The 24,074-nt window shown below is 41.2% G+C and overlaps 1 protein-coding gene across 5 annotated transcripts in view; it reads left to right on the top strand.

Annotated features, from left to right (window-relative positions):
• Positions 1-24,074, top strand: part of RERE (arginine-glutamic acid dipeptide repeats) — a 402,343-nt gene that overhangs the window by 109,977 nt on the left and 268,292 nt on the right. For 4 of the 5 annotated variants that reach the window (XM_050931388.1, XM_050931390.1, XM_050931389.1 and 1 more), the window contains exon 2: positions 20,358-20,828. In XM_050931388.1, coding sequence (XP_050787345.1) covers positions 20,504-20,828 — 325 coding nt within the window. In that variant the 5' untranslated portion in view covers positions 20,358-20,503. Of the gene's footprint in view, positions 1-20,357; positions 20,829-24,074 lie in introns of those variants that run through there. The other variant, XM_050931391.1, reaches the window with a different exon arrangement.

Raw genomic sequence — 24,074 nt, 5'->3', positions numbered from 1 at the left:
TCATAAACTACAAACTGAAGGCCGACTGTATTAACTATTGCATGACTCCTTGTGTTCTTGCTTTGGGACAGGCCAAGCTGATGCTGTGCCAGGAGATGTCCTTGAACTGCTGGTTGACATGGCTATTTTTTTTAAATAGTTTGATCAATAACTTAGTATTTTAAATTGTTCATACACATCTCCACACTTTGAGACTTTCTGGATGTTCTGTAATTCCAAAAAGAATTGTTCTGTTGTAGAATATATTGTAATAAGTTGATGGGTGTTGCAGGTATATTATAGAAATAATGTGTTAACTAGTTTTCTCCTTCCAGCATTTACAATATATTTAAATATTATGTTTTGTAGAAATTAGTCAGCATCATTACTTCTAATTTACTGTTGCTAAACCATTACCCACACAGTACTTACTACTGACCCATATTCACCTTCAGAACAGCATTTAAGATAAAAAAAAAAAAATCTCTTGATGGATTTTCTGTTAATCAGAGCATCACTTCAATAACAAGTGTTTCTTCAAAATAAAATCAGTCTTCCACATGAAATGTAATTTTTTTTTCCAGCTGACCATCTCAGGGGAACCTCAGAGTAAATCTTGTTTCGCATTGGAATGGAAAGTATATGTATTTGCTTTTAAAAAACACTTAAAGATAGCCGGTAGCCTTAGATTCGCTCTTCCCATCTATGCCCACAGGGATGTGCCCTGTTGGCGATGCACTCTCTTACTCAATAGCCATGACTTCAGGAAAAACTTGAGATCAAAGCAGTGAAATGGGTGAGATTGTATCTTGTCTTTTTATCCAACTCTGCATGCTGGGCTTGCCAGATCATTATTTACAATCCTGATTTTTGTAGCAGTATTTTTCTATCCACAAATTCTAGAATTCCATGATGTTGCACTGCTTCAGGGTCTTTTGTGGTTTTCTTAATTAGATTGCTTAAACTGCCTAAACCTGGGATGTGAAGTCTTTTCTGCAGTCCTGTGGCTGGCAGTGTCTCTTATTCCCAGGTGTTGAGCTATTGCTTATTAGGATGGTAAATTCTCCAGCTTTGATCAACGGCTTGCTTTACACTGATCCCACTAGTGTCTTAAGAGTGAGACACAGGTGTAGCAATCATATTAAAGGCAACTTCAGCACTGTATACAGCCTATCTTGCCAGACTGTGCACTGAAATATACTCTCCAGCCACAGGATTCCAATGCCTTTCTTTGGCACTTCAATTTCATTTCTTCAAATTAAAATTTTTTTTAACAAGTTCAGCATTTCAAGCATGTCCTTTCCCTCTGACCCCAGGTTTTCTGCCTATCTACTCTATAAGATTACGTTCTGTAAGCCTTCTATTTGGGAGTCACACATGAATGGTTCTTTTCCCTGATCAGGAGGGTACTGTGGGAACATGCCTACTCTGTGCTACTCTTACTCAGCTGACGTACTTCCTGGCTTTTAAGAGGGCCAGATGGTCTTCAAGTGATCACCTAATCCTTGGCATCACAAGCCTCAGCTGATAAGTTATAGGTGGGGCTAAGGCTAGCCACGCTGTGATAGACAACTGCAACTCCGGCCTGGTTTCACGCAAACTCCTTGGCGTGGGGTGCACTCAGAAATTAGGTTGATGTACCTATGTCGTTCAGGAGTGTAAAAAATTTCACATCCTGAGTGTCTTGATAAGGTCAGCCTAACTCCATACGTAGATGTGGCTAGGTCAATGGAAGAATTCTGTCGAGGTAGCTACTGCCTCTCGGAGAGAGAGATTTAACTACATTGATGGAAAAATCCCTTCCATTGATGTAGGAAATGTCTACATTACAGCAATATAGTTGTGCTGCTGTAGTAGCTGTAGTGTCTATATGGTCTTGTTTGTTTTCTAGTTTGGAGAGTCACAGGAGGATGCTCATCTCTTGAGGAAAAAAAATAGATTTCATTAAACATGTTAGAGAGCATGGGCTAAGGAAAAGGAAATTAAATACTCTTTCTCCAGAGAAACAGACAGTGAAAGTCTGTTTTCCTCTCATGTTCTCAGGCCTTGAATGGTTAAACTCTGTAATTAAAAGCATCTGTTTTATCCGGGTCTGCTATTCCCAGAGGTACTGAGGAATATTTCTTGCAATGGCATTGAAGGAGCCAGGAAAACCTTCCATGTCTGTGACTAACTTTTCAATTGAGGAATGGTTACCTTGCTCTTATTCTTCATGGCAGACTTAACATCCTTCTTAACTAGAGCCATGTCTACACTACCACTTATATCACGCAGGGGTGTGAAAAAAAATATACACCTTTGAGCGATGTAAGTTTTGCCAGCCTAAGTGGTAGTGTGCACAGCGCTATGTTGGCAGGAGAGCTTCTGTTTGTGGAGGTGGTTTTATTGTTTATTATTAGCTGCATAGAGCAGCTATATGAGCCATCTTACAGAGTCACAGCTGCACTGGTACAGCTGTGCCACAGTAAGCTCGTTAGTGTGGACACAGCCTAAGGCCTTCGAAGCCCCATTTCATTCTGGCCCTGCAAATGTTCCTCTCTCACCTAAGAATGTTCCTATCTGCTGTAAAGAAGACAGCTTCTGTTGTTCCTTCATGGTCCAAGGTTAAACCAATGGCTGCAACGTAGTTGCTTACTGATAGCCAGACAGCTGAAACCTTTTTTCAAGTCCTATAATGAATATTTACCATTGGAAAGAGGGCAGCAGCCAGATTTTTCCTTTCACAGCTGTTAGTACTCCTTTTCACTTGCTGGAGGAAGGAAATGCTGGTAAATAAGACACAGGATGTTTCTGAGCCAGTCTCAACACCTCCTGTTGCTGTTCTGTTGTAGAGTTTCCTGGTTAGAAACGCTATCAGGTCTTCAGAATAAAGGCTCCCCACACTCACCTGAACACTTTTTGCAGAGCGAATTCCCCTTATTGCTGAAGACGAAAGGCATGGTTTACATTCCTCTCGTCATTCATCTGTCAACGCTCTCATTAACTCCTGGACAGCTCCTGACACACACACAATTCTATTCCTTTGTGCATATGCATTATCACAGTCTTCGATTACATGATCATATACTGTTTTTTCCACAGGACCTGTCTCTCATTCACTGCACAAATGGACAGAAATAAGTCTACAAGGGGGAACTATAAATCTGGCCTTTCCTGACTTTGGAGTGCTTTACTGTAAAACCTAAATAATGTTCTTTTAAAAGTTTTTTTGGTATGTAATTGTACATTGGGCAGCTTGAAGCTAAACTCTGTGCTGTGTCCTAGCTAGGCACAAGAGAACAAGTTAATACTGCTGTGAGGGCATTTTTTTGCCTCAGTTTTGAAGGTTTTACAGACTTAGTATTCATATTTTGCATTTCTAGGATGTTTGTTAAAATAATTCCCTTATTTGCTCATGTACTGTAAACATCAATAAACCCATTCATTATTAGACCAATTCCTGTTCTGAGAAGCAACTCTTTAAGACTGTGTAGCTTTTCTCTGGCCTACTAGTGATGACTTGAACAGCCAGTCATGTCTCTTTGAATGTTGGGGAAATCTCGCAAATCCCAGGCTATTAACTTCTTTTGTTTAGGACAGAACTTGGACACACAGACTGTACCATGAAAAATGAAATTAAGGGTAATAACAGGACTTCATATTTACATAGCATCTTTCACCCAGAGGTTTCAAAATGCTTTACAAATACTAATGGATTAAGATTGACCTGTGAGGTAGAATATTATGCTCTCCGTAAAGAGAGGGAAATTGAAGCACAGACGAAGTGGGTATTCACCCACGAAAGCTCATGCTCCAAAACGTCTGTTAGTCTATAAGGTGCCACAGGATTCTTTGCTGCTTTTACAGATCCAGACTAACACAGCTACCCCTCTGATACACGAAATGACTTGTTCAAGTTAACATAAGAAGTCAATGGCAGAGCTGGGAGTGGAACCCTAGCATCCTGACAACCAGTCTTGTGTTTTGCCAAGTGACCTTTTATGCTTCTCAGACCGTCCTCACCCCTCTAGAAAGATGATTGGATAGATGGGAAGCCAAAAAAGGACAATGTAATGCTTGGCACTTACGTTTCTCTTTTATATCTTCCAAGTGCTGATGTGTGAAGCTGCATTTCACAGCCAACAGTTCTCTCCCAGTGGAGTCCTTATTTCTAGCTGGTTAAAGGGAACACAACTGAACTGGTCAGATCAAAGGATATAAAAACAACCTCCTCAATACTGACTTGACAAAATTAGACTCTGGTTCTTTTGCATTCTTTTTAAGCAGGAGTAAAAGACCATGTGTTTGTCCAAATATGTTCAGATTTACTCATCATCGTAATCATAAATAATCTTGGATTTCACTGAGGTTGCTACAGCTATGCACGTGTTTACATTTTATCCATCCCTTGTACTTTACTAAAGAGCAACTCAAGTGGGCACAACCCAAAGGCACATAGTGCTTTTCAATAATTAGACATTTAAGATATTTATGATTATGAATGTACACCACATTTTACAGAACATAGTAATACAGATTGCTTGCCCCAAAGAGCTTACAATCTCTTCTAGAGAGGCCTTCTGAAAGAGCTGATGCTGCTATACTGAGTAGTTACAAGACTTGTGGTAGCCATAAGATTTTGTTTTTATTCAGGTCTGTTTGACACAACTGTTAGGCATGCAAGGTGCATGAGGTAATATCTCATATTGCACCATCTTCTGTTGCTGAGAGAGACAAGCTTTCAAGTTTACACAAAGCTTTTCTTCAGGTCTGGGAAACTTACTCAGAGCTCTGTGTGGCTCTAAAGCTTGTCGCTTTCCAATATAAGAGACTACCTCACCCATCTTGTCTCTCTAATATCATGGGATTGACATGTCTATAACAACACTGCATAAATAATTGTTTGTTGGTATGGTTGTGTAAATTGGACGTATTTTCCCTTTCATTTTTGATATCAGAACATGACTTGAATTGACATCACCATGTTTTCACATTCATAACCTGGTCTTCAGTAATATCTTTCAAAACCTGTTTTTTCCTACTTCACTGCTAGGAAAAAAGCCATCTTACGGCATACTAAAATAATTCTTTAAAAAAAACTCCACCCCTGCCAACTACTTGCACTCCAAGTTTCTGTCTGATAGAGTCTAAATGATAGAAATAATAAACCCAGAGAAATCAAGGTTTAAAATGGCAAAACAGCTTAAACAAGTTTCACGTTATGTGTAGCATCATCACTAGTCCTGCTGTAATGAAGATTTCGCATATGTCTGTATGTTTACAAGCCTCTGTTATAGAACAGTTCGGCTGGTTGGAGAGCCGGGCAATACTATGGTAGGAATATTAAATTTAAGGGGTGAGAAGCAATCGTCAAACTTTTCTTTAGCACTTGCAGCCTTAAATTCATACTTATTTTGCCAAATAGAGAACCTACTGCAGAAGAAGCAAAATTATTTGCAGAAGTCCCTTTTTACCTTATTATCCCTATTCCTGACACAGATGGGGCCAATATTTGTGCTCTGTAACTGGCAATCAGTTGCTAACTGTTTTCAGAAGTGCTGACAAAGTTTGCAGAGATTGGCTTGTATCAGTTAAGAAGACCATATTGGAGAATGGCTTCTTCAGAAATTCTATGCCAGATTCTTCCCAAGTATTGACTTTAGTGGAATTTGGCCCCACAGCAGCTTGTGGGACTAAATTTTCAAAATAGAGTGGGTGTCCAGTTTGAGACACGCTAAAGGGGGGCCTGCGTAACTTGCAGAAAAAGTGATGAGTATCTGGTCTGAAAATCATCTCCCTCTTTAAAATGAAATGCACCCAAAAATCACTAGTCATTCTTGAAAATGTAAGATGCAGGGTTTCAAATGGAGTGAAATCTGTGGAGAAAAGGAGGGAGAAGGAAGGAATCCATGTTTCATTTAAAAAAAAAAAAAAAAAAAAAGGCAGCTTAGTTTCATGTTGAGCCCATGCTGATAATCAGCTTTATAATCAAAGGTGGAATTTTTCAAAATGTAAGATGTTTAGGAGCTACTCCTTTGTGCACTGGAGGCAGGCAGTGTGTTTTTGTTGGAAATTCGGTGCTAATGCTGCATTTTTTGTACTTACCATTCAGCACTTTTTAACCTGCATTTGCCAGTTGCAGTTTAAGATACTCTTCGTTTGGTGTTCAGTCTTGCATTGCTCATATTTTGCAGATGATCTGAAGGGCCTCTAATTTTTCTAAAAACATTGGTTTTTTAAACCTAAGTAAAGAAGCCTTCATCCATTTTGATTTAATCCTTTACACGCCTTACTTTTGAAAGTGTAAACTTTTAATTCCTCCTTGATGAAAAAATTAAGTGAGTTTTATCAAAGGAACTCTAGTTGCATCACATACCTCTTTTAATCTGGCATTTGCTCAACACAGTGGCTTTTTATCTTGCATTATGAGACTAAAAGCTTACAGAAGAATGGTCCTGTTGTGTTTTTTAGGACTGGTAACACGTGACCAATACAAATCTTGTTAAAAGATTTATGTCTGGCTCACTTAAAGAAAAAAAGGATCTCCTCTCTATATTTTTAGTTACTTTGTATGCTTAGTTGCCTTGATATTACTAGCTCATACTATTTCTGTTGGACTTGCTTTCACATTATCTTTAAAACCTGACTCTTTAAGCACATAAACCTCTTAGCTGGAATTAATGTGCAAAGAGGTGGCATGTGTGCCTTTCCTGCTGATAATGATTTCCAGGTGTGTAGATCAAATAACTGGAGAACTCTGTTTACCTCAGTGTTCACTGCAATTTTGCAATGTTAATTTGCAACTGTCCAGATCTGGCTATTACAGCTGATGGGTCTCCAGAGACACAGCAACATCTTGGTGCATAGACCTGGATAGAAGACTGATTTTAAGATGAGCAGAGATGCGTCTTTTCTAACCTGTGCAAAATGTTGAAAAAAGACCAAGTAAACAAATGATACTGGGGATTTATAAAAACTTGGCATCTGTTTTTGCTTCTTAATTTTATTTAATCTATTTTCTTTCTTATGTAGGTCTAGGCCAAATTACACCTACCTGGTTTCACATGAGGCATTATTGTACCAAGATAGTTGCCAAAAACATTAATTTGTATCTAATGAAACTCATTTTGTTCTACCATTTATTTTGAATTGATCAATATTTTTAAAGTGGAATTATTTTCTGGGGCATGGGTATTGTCTGCTACCAGGAGGTCTTGACTTCACACAGCTACAGTCTAGCTAGTTTGCTCAAGTGGGTAACCTTTCCAGTCTGACTGGATCAGGAACAGGATCCAGATTCAAGCTTTTGATACCTATGGATTCCCTAATCGGGAACTCACCTTTTCCTCACAGATGGTGACTTGTAGCCAACATGGCCAGTGCTGATTCTTCACCAGGGGAGTCACCAGAATCTTCCTAATAAATCTCTTCAGTATTTTAATACCCTTACTCCATGATACACAAAGGAGGCTCCCTTCACTACACTACTGATTGAACTACCTCATTATCTCTAGCTTACCTGCATATATATACTTGCCCCTGGAAATTTCCACTACATGCATCTGACGAAGTGGGTATTCACCCACGAAAGCTCATGCTCCAAAACGTCTGTTAGTCTATAAGGTGCCACAGGACTCTTTGCTGCTTTTTCAGATCCAGACTAACACGGCTACCCCTCTGATACTTCACTACACACACTGATTGTTCAGGTCCCTCTCTGCTCTAGGACTGACCACTGCAAATGTAAATGCTGCAGCCAAACATTTGACCATGATTTACACTTCTGTCAATTCAATGTGCCTACATAAGCCAGCCCAGTTGTTTAAACTGGTGCAGTATGTCCATAAATTTATGTACTAGTGCCTTGTGGAACCTGAATTCCAAGCATAGCTTCTTGGAACTTGGCATGGTAGAAGATGCATACTAGACAGCACAATGCATTGTAGATAATATCTGTACTGTTTGTGCCTGTCAGACATATATGTAATAAAATCTTTGTCCCTGTTGACGTTATGGTGTATTAGATTAGTTCTAATGATTGCTTTCAAGTGTTCTTTCCTACCCATGGATCCTGACGTGTTGAGAGGCAAGGTCTATGCCCTAATGTAACAGTATGCAGATGCCACAGTAAAGGTCATCAGCTGCAGTTATATCATTGCAGGGAAGACTTTCATCTTGAGTCTGTTCTCATCATTGCTATCTTCAGGTGATGGTGCTTGAGGAGGTAAGGAGCATGCTGTTGACAAAATATTTTTGCACTTTATTATTCTCCCTCTGTAATCTCTAATGTGGTGTTGCTGAGCTGTTTCCTTCTTGTGTGCTTCCCTCTAGGATCTAGGTATGGAAACAGTCCTAGGGATCTCAGGAGAGGGGAAAGGTAGATGCAGCCACTTCATTGCCAAGCAAGCCCCAGACTCCAGTAAAATATGTATGTTGCTTTATTGGTTGAATGCTATTAAATTCTTAATGTGTGCTTGGGTGTCTGCTAATGTTTCTTTTCTGTGACTTTTTTTCCAGGCACAGAGGTACTGAGTTCTAGAGTTTGTTTTTGATTTTATTTAAAATGTTTAGCCGTTCTTTAATGTAATTTTTAAAAATAAAGATTTAATTAAGCCATCTTGTGTCTTCAGTTACTTGGGGTGGAGAGAGGGGTAGTATTAGGGGAACAGAGGCTAACCTATTGCTTGGCTCTTTGGGCTTGCCTTGAAAATGGGAGCAGCACTGAGCAGAACTGAATATTGTCTCTGCTTCTCTCAGGCCTTCCTGGAACCTGTGTATTCAGGCATTGCCAGGAGACAGCCACTGCTCTGAACTGTCTGTACTGAGAGTGAAGGATGAAGAGGAAGAAGGCAGGACTCCGCTGAGAGACTCAATCTGGCTGCAGCACCTGTACTTTCTGCTTTACTTGCGCTGAAATAGTTCAAATTGAACTTCTCGGGCAGAGGCATTCTTGAGACTTGGCTGGAGTGGGTGCAATTGTAACGGTTCTGGAAACCTGTGACAGATTAGAAATACTGCACTGAGGAAGCATTTCATATACATGGGACACAGCAATGAATGGCAAAATTCTCTAGTTGAGGCAATGTTCTGATCACTGTAGCAGCTGCCTCTAGATCTTTCTTTTCACGGGTGCTTTTGGTGCCAATGTCCCCTCCTGTAATCCTCACAGACCTGTGAACTAATATCCATTTGCAGCTCTGGAGCATTTCTGTTCTAACAAGCATAAGAACGTTTTATTGTTCCTTGAACTTGTAGACAGCTCTCTCTCTTACCAAGAGATAGGAAACAGAACATTTTCCACATGCTTCATTCTATCAAGTGCTCATCCAAACAGATTTTGGCTTGGTTGTCTTGTTAAATATTTATAGCTTTTAGGTAACGAAGGCCTTAGCTGTATCTGTTGTGGCTCTGTTGGAACACCACATCAGCACTTCTATTATAAATTAATATATATATGTTCTTGTTTGAAACTTGTGACATGGGGTCTCTTCCTGGGAAGAAGGTTATTTAAAGAGATACAATCAACATGAGTTTTTGGGAATTGTCTCACCTTTAAAAATCACTCTTATAATTAAAAAAAGAGAAAAATCCTAATCTTTTTTTTTTAATATAAAAATGGTCACAAGGGTTTTCTACTTCCCTGCTATGTTTAAGAATGTATTTTTGAAAGGTCCTGGGAACAGCATCACCAGTCATTTTTGGGCCCAATCCTCCTGCCTCTTTGTTTTCAGTCTCCTGGTGCTGTTTCTGTAAATGCTGTTTGTGTTCTGGGATAGAGCCTGCATGTGACTGCCAGAGCGGTGAAGGATGATATGTCAGATGACCAACAAAATACAATAATAACTTAACACAGAATGCTCCCAGGTGTGCAAAGCAAACGGGGGAAGGGGGAAGATATTTTTCTCTAATCTTTGTCCTAGAAATGTCGCAGGTTACTTTTAACAATAATACACACAAATGCAATCTTTCAAGTTGAGGGTCTCAAAGAAAAAAACACTTTGACAATAAAAGACACCAAGAGATGCTGTTTGTGTGATTAATCTCTTTTCTTTCAAGAGGGTGAAATCTCACAATTTTTACCCCTCCCGCAAACCTTTAAATTTCCACTTTCATTTCCGAATCCTGCAAACACTTATGCCCGTATGTAACCTTTTACTCACAGGAATAGTCCTGTTGACCTCAATGGGACTACAATCATGAATAAAGTTTTGTGTGTGTGCATAAGTGCTTTCAAGATCAGGACTTCGCCTAGGCTGCTCATACACTGCAATGTAAGGTATTCATTTTTTCCCTAGCCTTCCTTGGGGTTTTAATTGCTGTATTACTTCTGCAATGATCCCAGCCTGGCAGTAAGAGTCTGGAATTGAAACCTGGGAAACAAGAACATAGGGTTGGAAAATCATTTTCTAGTCATGTGGCAGTGTTGTTAAAACTGTCTTCACTGTATGCCTTTCATCTAAGGGTTTCAAAGTAATCTTGCAAAGTTAAAGCTCAGACACACTTGTGAGTTAGATAAGTAGCATTTAGCAGATGACTAAACATGGGCACGAGGCTCATTTCCTAAGGTCACTTAGTAAGCCAGTGGCAGAATTGGGAATGAAAAGAGGAGACTCGATAATATTTTCAAAGCACTGAACCACTGGAGTGGCAAGTGTCAGACCATTCTGACTACAGGCAGAAATACTGCAGCCACTTACTCTATATTCCATTCTTATTGTGAGGAATACTTTTATTTTCAATGGATCAGGTATTCAGGTTTTCAAAATGGATTTTAAGCATTTGGACTTCCTGTAAAACACTCTCCCTCCCCTCCTCCCCCCCCCTTGCAGACTTCTGAGAACTCAGAATTGGAAGAGTTTGTGTTTAGTTTACCCTCTTCCTATTAATTTGTGTCACGGTGGGTTGAGCAGTCCTTTGCACTGTACTGTGTATTTTAATGTATAAGAGAAGTGCCAACAAGTTTTTTGATTAAAGTCTAAATAAACACACATGCAAATACATTTGCATGTGCAGTGACAACTCTTTCCAAGAAATTCCTTAAGTTTTTTTTTCTAGGTATATATTTATGGTTTGGCACCACCAAGGTCTGAGTGAAAATTATGCCCTTTAAAATATGCATATGATGGTTTCAAAAGCAAAACAAAATCTAAAAAAGTGGTTGAACTGTATTTTTATTCATGAAAACAGACTGATTCCAAAGGAACGTTTTTGGTGCTCCCAGTAAATGCTTTTTAAAGAAGGCTGCATGAAAAATAATTATCTCTTGCTCCCTCTTTCTAAGGCCAGTTTTGCACAACAAATTTTTGCAGGCATAGCTGTGTCAGGGGTGTGAAGAGAAGTGATGCCTGATGAACACTGCTGTGCCAGTGGAAGCCCCTAGTGTAGATGCAGTTTTACTGGCAAAAGTGTGCTTTTGCCAGCTTAGCTTATTTTCCTTGGGATGCTTGGTGGCGGTGCTGTGGCTGGTAAAAGCTATACCAGCAAAAGTTGTGTTTTGTTGGTGTAAATTGCATCCATATGAGGAGTGTTTTGCCAATGAAGTATACCAATACAGCCATACTGGCAAAGGGTTCTTAGTATAGCTCTTGCCTGACTCTTATCACCTCCTCCTCGTTTCTGAAATGCTGGTGTGATTTGTAAACAACTCTGAAGCTCTTGTTTGGTTAAACAAGGTTTGGGTGTATTTTTAGACTTTCAAGTCTTTGATATCCCAAAGTCTCTTCCTTTCCTAATATCAGTTTAGCAAAGTTTGCTTTTAAATCCCCACTGCATTCAAGCAAGCCTGTCTGTGGCTGTCTGCACTTAAAAAAAACAAAACAAAACAAAACAACAACAAAAGAAGAAAATCTTTTAAGTTCATGCTAGTCTGTTGATGTTGAAAGACCACTGTTAGGGAAGAGTCTGTGTTGCTTTTTTGGTGACAGCCATGTGATTGGTGAGCTGCAATAACGTTTCTTTAGCTACGCATCATGTAACAGTTGTGGTCAGTTTCTGGGATTTTCCAAGCAGCTGGTATCTATAATTGAGTAGGTTTTATGGGCAACATTTGCCTGACTGAGGTTGAACAAATGCTATAGTATAATATGTTAGGTCATTTAAAGTGAATCATACTGATCCAAAAGGGCCCAGCCATTTGAAAAACAACATACCGGGGTTGGGTGAGACTTGACACATTCAGTTTTGGGCTACTGGGGTTTTACTACCATCAGGTACTTACATCTTGTCTGCAAGGAGAGGCTCAGTTTTGTCTTGACTTAGCACTCTTGTGCGTTCCAGCAGCTTATTTGTCTGTGGCTCAAGTAGGCATGCTGACCCCCATTCCTATTGTTTGCGTGCTGTGTATTCCGTTGGATTAAAGGTGAGGCTCTGGTGCTGCTTTTTTATCATAAATTTGTGATGTAATTACACTGAGGGGTCGGAAAGAGTCCTCCCCCATGCTTTCCTATTGTGCATTCTGGATAAGCTTAGTTGCTAGTTAGGCTGAACTCTGGAACATTCTGCAAACTTCAGTGTGACTTTGTGTGCTTTGGGGTATGCTGTATGGTGTCGAGCATGATTAACCAGGATCTCAATCTGTCTTCTGGGAATTCATTCATATCACGGGTTACTCTGTAATGAAACAGGCTCTGAGCAGCATTCCAGAGCGGAACGCCTGTTTCCTTCTTCAGCTTTCCTTTGTGTGTGACAGTGCAGAACAGGGATAAATGGAATTATCTGATCGTGTATATATAACTAATTTGTCTAAACACAGACTGGTGTCATGACTATCAAAATGTTACGTTCCAGTTGTAGCAAGGGTAAAAACATTGTCGCCTGAATTGAAATTTTTTTTTAAACACAAAAACAATTATTTTCTTTTTCTTTGTACACCCCTCTCAGTTGCTGGAATGTGGATGTTCTCTATTAGCTTATACTGTTGTTCTTTGAGCGGTTAGTTTCTCGGAAATTCCCTGTGGATGAGACAGTGACTTGGTATCATGGGGAATTAATACTCTTTGCCCTGTGGTGCTGTAATCTGAGTTTTTCTGTTGTATGACGACAGAAGCAGCTGCTTTGACGGTTGTTGTGTACAGTGGGAGTAAAGCTGCCAGTGAGTAAAATTACTGCAAATCCAAGCCATAGAGCTTGCCAAAAACCACTAAGATTTTCAATGTATTTACTTCTACTGTCCTAATCCAGCTTTAAACATCTGTGTAATTACTGTTTTTGGCAATATACGTGATGTATTAGCACAGTTTACTTTAGGGAACAAAAAACCACGGCACATTATATTTTTGTAATGGTGTTAGTTTTATGGATTCGATATCATCCAAGCATAATTATGTATAAAATGCTAAAAGTGCTTAACCCATTGCAACATCTGTGGCAGATGAATAATGTTAAGTAAGCAGATTAGTTTTGAGCAGTTTGCATGGGGTATGTTCAGTTAAAAGTGTGATTGGGCCACAGCATGGCTTCTGAATGTGGAGTGTTTGTGACTTCTTTAAAAAAGTTGTTAAATATGTGCAATGTATATGTAATCATGTATCTACATACATACGTTATTCTAGAAATTAGATTTTTAAGTTCATTCTTAGTTTTTTCAGTTCTTCTGCCAGACGATTCCATCACCATATGGGATATCCATTTCCATCTTTAAATTGTCGTTCTTTTGTGGTAACTGTGCCAAAAAGATGTTTTTAGAGGGCAGGGGTGCATGTGTGTGTGGGAGAATGTGTTGACATTTATTGCAAAGGCATAAAATATCCAAGGACCTTGAAAGTTGTTTGAATCATTGTTCAGGTAATAAAGGATTAATTTATAGAGCATTTGCTCTGGGGTAACCATGGTTTAATCTTAATTAGGTACTTGCTGGTAGTTCCTGCCTTACCTTACTCTTCTGGATTTCTTCTACACAACTGAAGGTCCTATAACTATTTCCCCTCTCTATCTATCCAGTGATTCTAGGACTACTCTAATGTGGTGGATTTTTTTCATGGAGAAATAAAAACAGATGTATTGTTTCATGGTGATGTCAGTTAATCCTCTCCACATTTTTGAAATTGTGAATTGTTCTCTGTGAGAATACTAGGAAATGTGATCTGTTTGTGGAACGATGTTGAGCAGTGCTTATAAGAGGCTTTCATCGTGTGCCTTTTAACAATACTTAAAATGTAGATGGGCAGCTCCTGCACTAGATTACAGATGGACAAGCAAACTGAGCTAAACTCTGCTTTATGTGAAAGATTGTCCAAGCATGTGTGTGTCCTATAAAAAGCTGATATGAATACATTCTGATTTCATAAACAATAGCCCTGTATGCAGAGACTTATTTTCCTGTGCATACAACAAAACACTTGTACCTTACATATATCACTTATTATTTTCCTCTAGTTTAATCTGACATGAAAAAATGTAACTGTGGCACTGATCCTGCAGTCTTTCCTTGTGGGTAGTCCTTAAATAGGCAGTCCTGTTGAAGTTTCATATCCTCCATTTTTGCGTGTCATACAGAGCTGATATTCTTCGGTGCCTTCTGTCCAGTACGTTACCTCTGATAGTACCTGGCTCAGGTGAACAGCAGCATGTTCTCTCTCTTTGGTAGATAATTTTGCCTTTTCCTGGATTGGTGATAACAGTAGAAAATCCAGCTGTGGGAAGCAGGCCTGACCTGTTCCTTAAGGTAATTTACAATCAACCAGACCAAGTTCGGTTTGTATTCCGTGTATTGCTCACTCTCATTCGGAGTCCAGTCCTTCTACAAAGTGAGTCACATTAAATCACTTGGTTCAAGCCTGGCTCTGGCATAAGCATCCCCCAATAAAGCTGCACCTTCCAATTAGGGCTCAATTTAACCAGTAATCTTAAATGTTGAGACTATTCCTGGTCCCCTCCCGCCCCAGCTGCCTTAGACTGTGTCTATGTAGGATTGCCAGGTGTCCGGTTTTTGACTGCAACGGCTGGTCGAAAAGAGACCCTAGTGACTCCTGTCAGCACCGCTGATGGCTGTTAAAAGTTCGGTTGGTGGTGCAGGCAGGCTTCCTGTGACTCCTGGGAAGCTGCCAGCATCTCCCTCTGGCGGAGAGACGGCCACAGGGGGTTCTGTGCACTGCTCCTGCCCCCAGTGCCAGTTCAGCAGCTCCCATTGGCCAGGAACTGTGGCCAATGGGAGCTGAGGGGGCGGCATCTGCAGTGTGGGCAGCACGCAGAGCCACATGGCTGTCCCTCCACCCAGGAGCCAGAGGGAGATGCTGGCAGTCATGCGGAGCCAGGTATGGAGCCTGCCTGTGCTGCCAAGCGGACTTTTAACAGCCTGCTGCTTCCTGGGAGCTGCCTGAGGTAAGGATGGCCCAGAGCCCATGCCCCGAAGCTCCGCCCATGCCCCAACCACTGCCCCAGCCTGAGCCCCCTCCCACACCCTGAACCCTTCATTTCTGACCCCACCCTGGAGCCTGTATCCCGTCCCGCACTCCAACTCCTGCCTCAGCTTGGAGCCCCCTCCGACAGCCAAACCCCCTGTCCCAGCCTGGAGTGCTCTCCAACATGTCAAACTCCGGCCCCACCCTAGAGCCCGCACCCTCATCTGGAGCCCTCACCCCCTTCTGCACCCCAATCCCCTTCCCCAACCTGGAGCGCTCTCCTGCATTTCAAACCCCTCATCTCCAGCACCACCCTCGAGCCCAGACTCACAGCCGAAGCCCTCACCCCTCTCACACCCCAGTCCCCTGCCCCAGCCCGGTGAAAGTGAGCGAGGGGCAGGGCCTCGGAGAAGGGGCGGGCAGGGGATGGGGCAAGGGTGTACGGTTTTCTGCAAATAAAAAGTTAGCTATGCTGGTGTGAGAGCATCTCACGTTGACAAAGCTCTGTCCACACTAGTGCTTCTGTTAGTGAAACGTAGGTGGGGCAGGCGTGTGTCTCCCCCCCTCCCCATTCCCTGACCAACAGATGTTTTGCTGAAAAAAGAGCTAGTGTAGACATAGCCTTAGTCAAAGGTGAGAAGATGACTTGAATGCTTCAGGAAACGGACAATATAAACACAGATGAATTTGGTAAGAGAAGCTTTTGTTGCTGTCAGGCATGGGCCCTTGAATCCTTACGTGAGATTTTAAATTCTGTTTTCATTCTCACCCGGGATCATGTGTGCAGCTTGATACCTAGGTTCTTTATTTTGAGCAGTTGGAAAAAAACTGGCCTGGTTTGGTTAAGGCTGCTTCTGCCATCTATCTCCCCTTCCCAGATCAGCATGATCTTGGCAGCAGGTGTCTGATTAGCTGGACTTCAGTGGTACTGGCTTAAAAATCCTGTCAGTCAAACACAATTTCCCCAAAATGGATATTTTTCACAATTGAATGAAGAGGAAGGTTCTCACCCTCCAGCAGAGTCTGTAAGGTAACTTAATGCGGAGGGCCATAAACTGTGTCAATATTGAAGAGGTTACGAGGCTGACTTTTTCTAAGTGAAAGATGAGCTTCCGCTCCTGATAGAGGAAGGAAAAGCTGACGAAGCTGCTTTGCAGTCACTTGGCTGTTGAGCATGTAATTTATAAAAGTTGGGGCTAATCCTGATAGAAAATTGCATGCCATCTGCTCCGGGGGAAAATATATAGGTTATCTACAGCTAAGTCTGTCTTAGGGGGCATTTCCCTGCAAGTAGATTCTGCTCTTGTCACTGGGGGAAGAAATGTTATCTCTGTCTATAGAAGTCAGCAAGGACATTACTGACAAATTGTGAAGGTGGAATTTAAAAGGTCATTGGATCTAGCCACATCCCAATTAGAAACTGCCGTATACTTGTGCTGATCACATGCCTTGTTAGAATGGCTTGAGGATTAAACCAGCAGGAAGAAGCGATAGCTCCTTTCTGGTTATCTCGTGGAACTCAGGCCTTATATAAACTATAGCAGCCACCCAAGGCACCTTCAGACCTCTACATTAGGGTATCCCTGCAGTGGTGGCAAGACTTGCTGTTTGTTTTAAGATGTTGCTTTGCTTGTCTCTGTATGAGATTCCATTTGGTATCCTTACCTTTCAGTGTAAGGTAGTGGGTCGTGTAATTGCTTGCTAATTTATATCTAGCATGGATGTTCCCTTCCTCATTTGGCTAAAACCAAAAATAGAACAGTCTGTCTCCTTTTACGATACATCTCTGCTCCGAATCTTGAATCAAAATAGCTTTCTGGTTTTAGAGGAGAGGGAGATGGTGATGGTGTTCTCCTATCCCAGGAATGAGAGAAACAGTAACCAAATTCTAAAAACCAAGTTTTTGCATAGCCTTCTTTTCCCTTGCTATCTGTACTTACCTTCCCTGATTGTGTCCTCGACAGTTTGAGCCAGTGGATAAGGATAACCGCAGATGGATGGGTTTAATGAATCCTGAGAGGCTATGAAAATAAAATTCTGATCTGTGCTCTATGTTCTTATAATAGTCACCAGTGTTTCACCATACAGAAACTGTACTCTCCACTGCCTCTTATCTGAAGAGGCGGCATATCAATATCCTCATGTGCGATAGAGGGTTATTCTTTGGCTTTACAGTTTCTGAGATGCCCCCAGGAACTGTCCAGGTTTGGATTTAAAATGGCTAAATTGGTTTGTTGCCGAAAATAAATCTTATATGGCATCAACCAAGAGTTTATTTTAGCAGTTAACCCAGAGGAATTATCCAAGCTTTCTCAACATAGAGGATATTTATCAGTGTGTTGCTGTAGACCCTTGCCATCATTGATTTCTTTGGTCAATTGACATCTTCATTACTATGCTCTTCTCTTTGGACTTGCATCATATCACCTTGTGTTGGCAGAATGATGGTAACTGCTTTAAGAATTAAAGGAGTTGGAATAATTTCTTACCTGGATGATTGACTCATTCAGGAAATGCCTCAGATTCAAGCCCCAGCCTGAACATGCCAGCGAAAGCATTTTTGTGTTTTTGGGTATTTTCAGTGCTGGGAGTAGTAGTCAATAACAAGAATTTATTGTAGCCTGTTTTAAGAGATTTCAGATGCACAGAACCAGTTTTTCTATTTCTCAAAAAACTTTTAAAAAGTCTGAATGTCCTTTTCTTAATCTTAAGCAGTTTCAGAAGCTTGATGTAAGGGGCATTGCATCTTTTGAGGCTCCTGATTTCATGGTTGCAGTTAGTACCATGGGCTGCGTTTTCAAGCTGGAATAATTTAAAGCTACAGCTGATCCACCAGGGAATATATCTTTTTGGAAACTGTATTTGTCCACCTCAGTTGATCACAGTCTCCTTTAATTACTGGCTTCAAAGGCCATGTATGCACAAGGAAAACTTATGATGATTCACCAGTGTCACAGCTCTGTTAGTGATAGTGATGGAAAGCTCTGTAGTAGGCAGGCCTTGAGTATCTTTATTCCATCTTTTAACCTTGCTATTTTGTTATTTGTCACCAAGAAACCACTAGATAAGTTCTTGGTTACTAGCATCCTGATCTGGGTTTGAATTGGGCAACCTAAATGGGAAAAGTTCTGTATCCCTGAGAACCATCTAGTCCCCTTGACCATAATACTTTTTTATATTTAGTTGGTGTTGGCCTTGATTTAGTTGGCGCTGGTCCTGCTTTGAGCAGGGGATTGAACTAGATGACCTCCTGAGGTCTCTTCCAACTCTAATATTCTATGATCGATATTCAGGGGGAATAGGAATATATTAAAGTGGACAGACACTACCGAGATCCAGAAGCTCCTCCATGGAAGAGGATTCAAGGCAGCAGTGCGGTTGTCTTTGCAAACCCTTTGCACGTCTTTCCAAGCTTTTTAGATTGAGTAACTTTTGTTTGAGGTGCAGCAATTGGTCACAGAGTTCTTAAAGCAATGGTACCGTCTTAATTTGCTTGATTACTTTATATCTAAATGGTATGGATTGCTTTCCATAACCTTGGATTGACAGATTAGATAATACAGAGTTTATCTTTTAATTTTTTGTCTGTCTTGAATCTCTTCCTTGGGAATGTCTCCCTTTGAGTTAGCGTATTTTCAGGAAAATTGTATGACATATGCATAACCGTGACTAGTTCAGATTCCTTCTATTGAACAATTTTAAGAAGTGCTTTTGTGGATACCTCATTTGGTGCAAATTCTCATAGAGGCTTTCCAGAAGAGAGGTTGCCAAAAATTCTAACACTGTTGTTTGTGCTGCTGGCTGTCACTCAGAGATGTAACACACAACCTGTCAGTCCAGATTGTTGGACTGGAGTGGTAGAAAAGGCATTTACTGGTAAATTATTTCTTGGTTCCTAGAAGAGAGAACAGGAGACTAACTATATGTAGTGGTGTTCTGTATTACAGCCTTCCAATTGACTGGTATTAGGTGATGGTGTGATATCTAGGTTTTAGGGAGGAGAGGGAGATTTCTTTTGGGTGGAGGGGTGTGAAATTCTGTGCACTCACTGTCCAGGGCTGGTTTGCAGTTTGAGGATCCTGGCTCATAGCTCTGAGCTATCACATACTATTCACTTGTAAATGCTGTTGAAATAAGTATACTTGCCCAATCCAACCTTGCATTAAAAAAAAAAAGCTAAATGCACAGTCTGTACCCTAGTACTGCTTACAATAATGAAAGGGACAAGATAGGTATGCTTATTTTTTTGTTAAAGAAGAAAAGTAATTGATGAAGAGGAGGTACTGCTATTCATCCTCTACAAAGTCCATTATTGGAAAAACAACCAAACAAAGCGAAAGCTGTATGCTACCTGTGGTGCCTGCGGGAGCAGCTTTGGGCATGTTGCCACCTTATTGTGTGAGCCTGCTGGATCTTGCAAGCTCAGTGTGGTCAGGCTAGTTCAACATGTGAAGGGAAGACTTCCCAACCGATACTTGGGAACTGCAGTAAGGGCAGGAATTGTGGTTGAGTGGATGTGGTATTCTTTATTGTGTCAGCTCTGTTGGATATTGTGCTGCTGAAGGTACTGTTACTCGTTTGAGATGTAAAATGGAAATCATGATCTTTAGTTAAAAATTCCCTGGTACTTGTGAGAATAGGGGCTGGAAATCTTATACCTTGGTCAGATTCAAATACTGGTAATTACATTTTCCCTTCCTAAATCGTATAGTTCCATTTCTGACCTAAAACTCTGCATGCTCTCACACCTACCATGTTCTACTCCAAAGGTAGCTATATTTCAGTGGTGGATTAAATTATCTTTGTACCTAGTTTGTAAGGAGCTTTGAGGATCTTTTGGGGATGAAAGCTGCTGTGTAAACTATCTGCAAGGTGTTTGAAGCTAGCGATTCACTTATCAAACAGCTACTTTAAAGGGCTTCACGTATTTTGCAGTTTTATCTCATGCAAACTTAAATATTTTTGTAGGTTCCTTTTTGATTTTCAGAACTGGAGGGATTGTGAGGGATTTCTGAGTATTAATGTTTCCTCTCTCTTTTTTTTTTTTTTTTTCCTTTCAAGAGCTTCTTTAATACGCTGGGGTTGTTGGAGTGGTCGAATTTTTCCTGGAATTGAGTGAGAAATTCAGAAGACTGAAGCCCAGGCTTACTGTCTACCTTTCACGGAGGCCCAGCCGTGAGAGGACAGAAGAAGGCACGTGGCGAATCATGACAGCTGACAAAGAGAAGGACAAAGACAAAGAGAAGGACAGGGACCGGGACCGGGACAGGGAGCGAGACAAGAGAGAGAAAGTGAGAGAGAGCGAAAACTCCCGTCCTCGTCGGAGCTGCACTTTGGAAGGAGGTGCCAAGAATTACGCTGAAAGTGACCACAGCGAAGATGAGGACAATGACAACAACAGTGCAACTACAGAGGAGTCCACCAAGAAAAATAAAAAGAAGCCGCCAAAGAAGAAATCTCGCTATGAGAGAACCGACAGTGGTGAAATAACGTCCTTCATCACAGAGGATGATGTTGTCTACCGGCCTGGAGGTAAAGAACCCTTAAAAATGTGTTTTCGTGGACTGTAGTTGTGCACTTGCCTTCCCATTTCTTGGCTATCGCGTACAGCACTATGTGCTTGAATTTGTACCCTGTTGGTTTTAGCTGGGACAGTATGTGCTCTCCAGTAGAGGTCATTGCAGAAAGGGGATAAAACACATGCTAACTCTCTTGGTCTCAAGTCCCCTACATTTCCCCAAATTCTGGTTGGGCATGAATTCAAGTCTTTATTTTAAACGAAATACCTGGGGTGACGTGGGGGTGGGTGGCTGGGCGGGTGGGAGAGGTCATCAGGAGCTGGAGCCTGAAGCCCTGCAGCCTGGGCATGGGGCCCAGGAACAGAGCCCAAAGCTCTCTGACTGGAGCCTGCTGTCCTGCCACCTCAGGGCTGAAACCCGAAGCCTGAGTCCCACTGTCCCTAGGAAGGTGGGGAACTCACAGGCTGCCTGCTCCTTCAGCGTTGTGCCCCAGATGTCTCCAGAGGGGAGCAGGGCCCAATCTCTGCTCATGGCCCCAACACCAAGGCAGCACATCCAGGAGCAAGGGGGAGTGGCTGCTGCTTCTCTCTCCCCCAAGCCTCCTCTCTAGTCAGAGCTCAGAAAGTGGCGGCCACAAGAAAAGCCCCTGGCTCCACATTTGAGAAACACTGATCTAGAATGTGAGGTACCTAACCTAAGTTCTTAGGTTGGATTGATGTGAGGAAAGTGACTGGCAGAGCTATTGTGAAATAAGTTATTCTACAATAAGTATTCAGAATAGCTCTGCCTGTGGATGTTCTGTTCTGGAATAAGTGTTTTTTCTTTAGGAAAAATTTAATCTGGTTTGTGAGCAGAGGGATTATTCCTGAATAGCGTGTCTATAGGGGAACTTTTCTGAAATAGCTATTGTAGAATAACTTACTCCACATTATTCAGAGTTGCAGCCGTGTTAGTCTATAGTTAGTTTGTCTGTTAGTCTGCTCAAATAAATTTGTTAGTCTCTAAGGTGCCACAAGTACTCCTGTTCTTTTTACTCCACAGTAGCGATGCCAGTCAATTTCCTGCTGTAGACAAGGCTTTATTCTTCATTGCTACTCCTACCCATAGTGCTCTTTCATGACCCTCTTCACTTTTATCATCTTTCTAAATGCATAACCTCCCAGTGAGGGTAGATTAACGTGTACTAGACCAGTGTTTCTCAGTGCCAGTCCCTGAGATCTCCTGGACACAGTTCAGAAAGGCAGCAAGCTGGTTCATGATATTGAAAACTTGAGACTATCTGCACTGCACTAGACCATGTCAGCTTCCCCCCTCTGCTGACTTGTTCGGTTGCCCATGGGATAAACTTCAAATACCAGTCTTGGCATGTGTGCCTGAAGTTTGCCACTGGGTCACAGCATAAATAATTTTCAAGTTAACCTAGCAAAGTCTCTTTTTCTAGGTGTCTGAGCTGCCCCCAAAATGTGTTATGTTCTTTTTTTTTTGCGGGGGGGAGGCTTCCCCGTTAATAAGGCCCACTGTTTCAGTGGCCAGGGTAGGCAGCAAAGCTATGCTGTGTTGCAGTGTTTCTTTTGAGCTTTCTGCTCCAAATGAGTCCCAGTTCTATATTCTAGCCTGACTGGTGTGCAGTATTTTATCACCTTTCCAGTTACAGGCGTTCAGTTGCAATGTAAACATGCAATTCTCCTTGCTCATTAGGTGGAATTTAGACATCATTTTCTGGTTGGTATGGGGAAGATACCTGGTAGCTATTGCAGTTGTTGTTCGATATTGTGGTCAGGATGCTGTTTCACTGGGCAGTGTACACGGTTAAACACAGTCCCTGCCCCAAATAGGCTGCAATTTTGTAAAGTTAACCTCCTCTAGTAGCTTTGAATATAATTTTGATGCATCTTGAAATGGCGTACCAGGATGGTATTAATGAACATCAAGAAGCCTGTCCTAGGCTAGTGGCAATGTATAAAACAAGTTTGTTCTTTGAGGGAAATGAAAGAGATACAAATGCCCATAACCCCGTTGTGGGCCCTGCTTACTCCTCCTTTTGTATAGCTTGTTACTAGAACTCTGCTGCCAGCCTTATAACCAGTCTTCAGGGAAGCAATATTTATAGCAACTGTGACTATAACAATGAGACTGGAGACCCGGAACCTAGTACCCACTCTGCCACTGTCTTGTTTTTTGATACTAGACAAATCTCTTAATATGTCTGCACTGCAGTTTCCCTCTCAGATTTAAAAAAAAAAAATCAAACGCATACCAGTCTTTATAGAGCTCTTTTAGATCCTTCAATGAAAGGCACTATACTGACACTTAACATTTACTTATTAGCAGTGAATACTGGTACTATCAGCTTTTATTTTTTCTTTCAGGGCAATAATAGGAATAACTTACACTTACGGTGGATTCTTCAGTGTGCCAGCTAATTTAGTCGCTGCAGGATTTCACTTAAATTCTTTCAGAGTTTGATTTTTCCACATTCAGTGCTAACGTAGGAATTTAACTATGACCGTTGTCAGTTAGATTTTTCAGACAACGAAATTCCACGTGGAAGTTTTTTGTGGAGATATTCTCATTTCTGATTGCAGCCATCATTTTGAATAACAATCTCTGTGTTCAGGGTAAAGAATTTTGGAATGCTGAATACCATGAATAACTGCAGTTTTCTCTTTCACCATAAGTGGAATTTATCCTTGTCTCTCCTGTCAAAAGATCTAGCTTAGAGGCTTCACTATTTTTGTCCTGCTTCTCTGTAAAATCATAAGTGTGCTATAGTAACACTGTTGGAGCAAAACAGACACACACTCCAAAAGAAAACCATGGAAACTAATGATGGGAAGCTTGTCGAATTTTCAAATGACATGTTGTCTCTGTGGAACATTAAACTTAATTTTTATAGAAGCAGATGAAATTGGTATAAATTGCATAAGTTGGTGATAGTGTGGATTTGAGTATGATCAACTCCTGGACCAGTTGAGTGATTTATTCTCTTGTAAAGTGGGGTGAAAAATCTGAAAAGTACCATACATACTTGTTCGTAGGATGAATATTTCTGGTAAAAAAGTGACGCATCAAAGAGCAGGGGTCGGCTTATAAACGGATCTACACCAAAATTTGATGATTTTAAACTCTATGGAATCATTGAATTGAATATCTAATATTTTGTCATTTTGTTTACCTGGAGCGTTCACAGGCATGGAGCCCCTCAGCTCCCTGTGGCCGCGGTTTGCTGTTCCTAACCAATGGGAGCTGCGGGAAGTGG

The sequence above is a fragment of the Gopherus flavomarginatus genome, chromosome 21 (assembly GCF_025201925.1).
Source record: "Gopherus flavomarginatus isolate rGopFla2 chromosome 21, rGopFla2.mat.asm, whole genome shotgun sequence".
Classification (NCBI taxonomy): Eukaryota; Metazoa; Chordata; order Testudines; family Testudinidae; genus Gopherus; species Gopherus flavomarginatus.
This window is presented reverse-complemented; position numbering and strand designations above follow the sequence as displayed.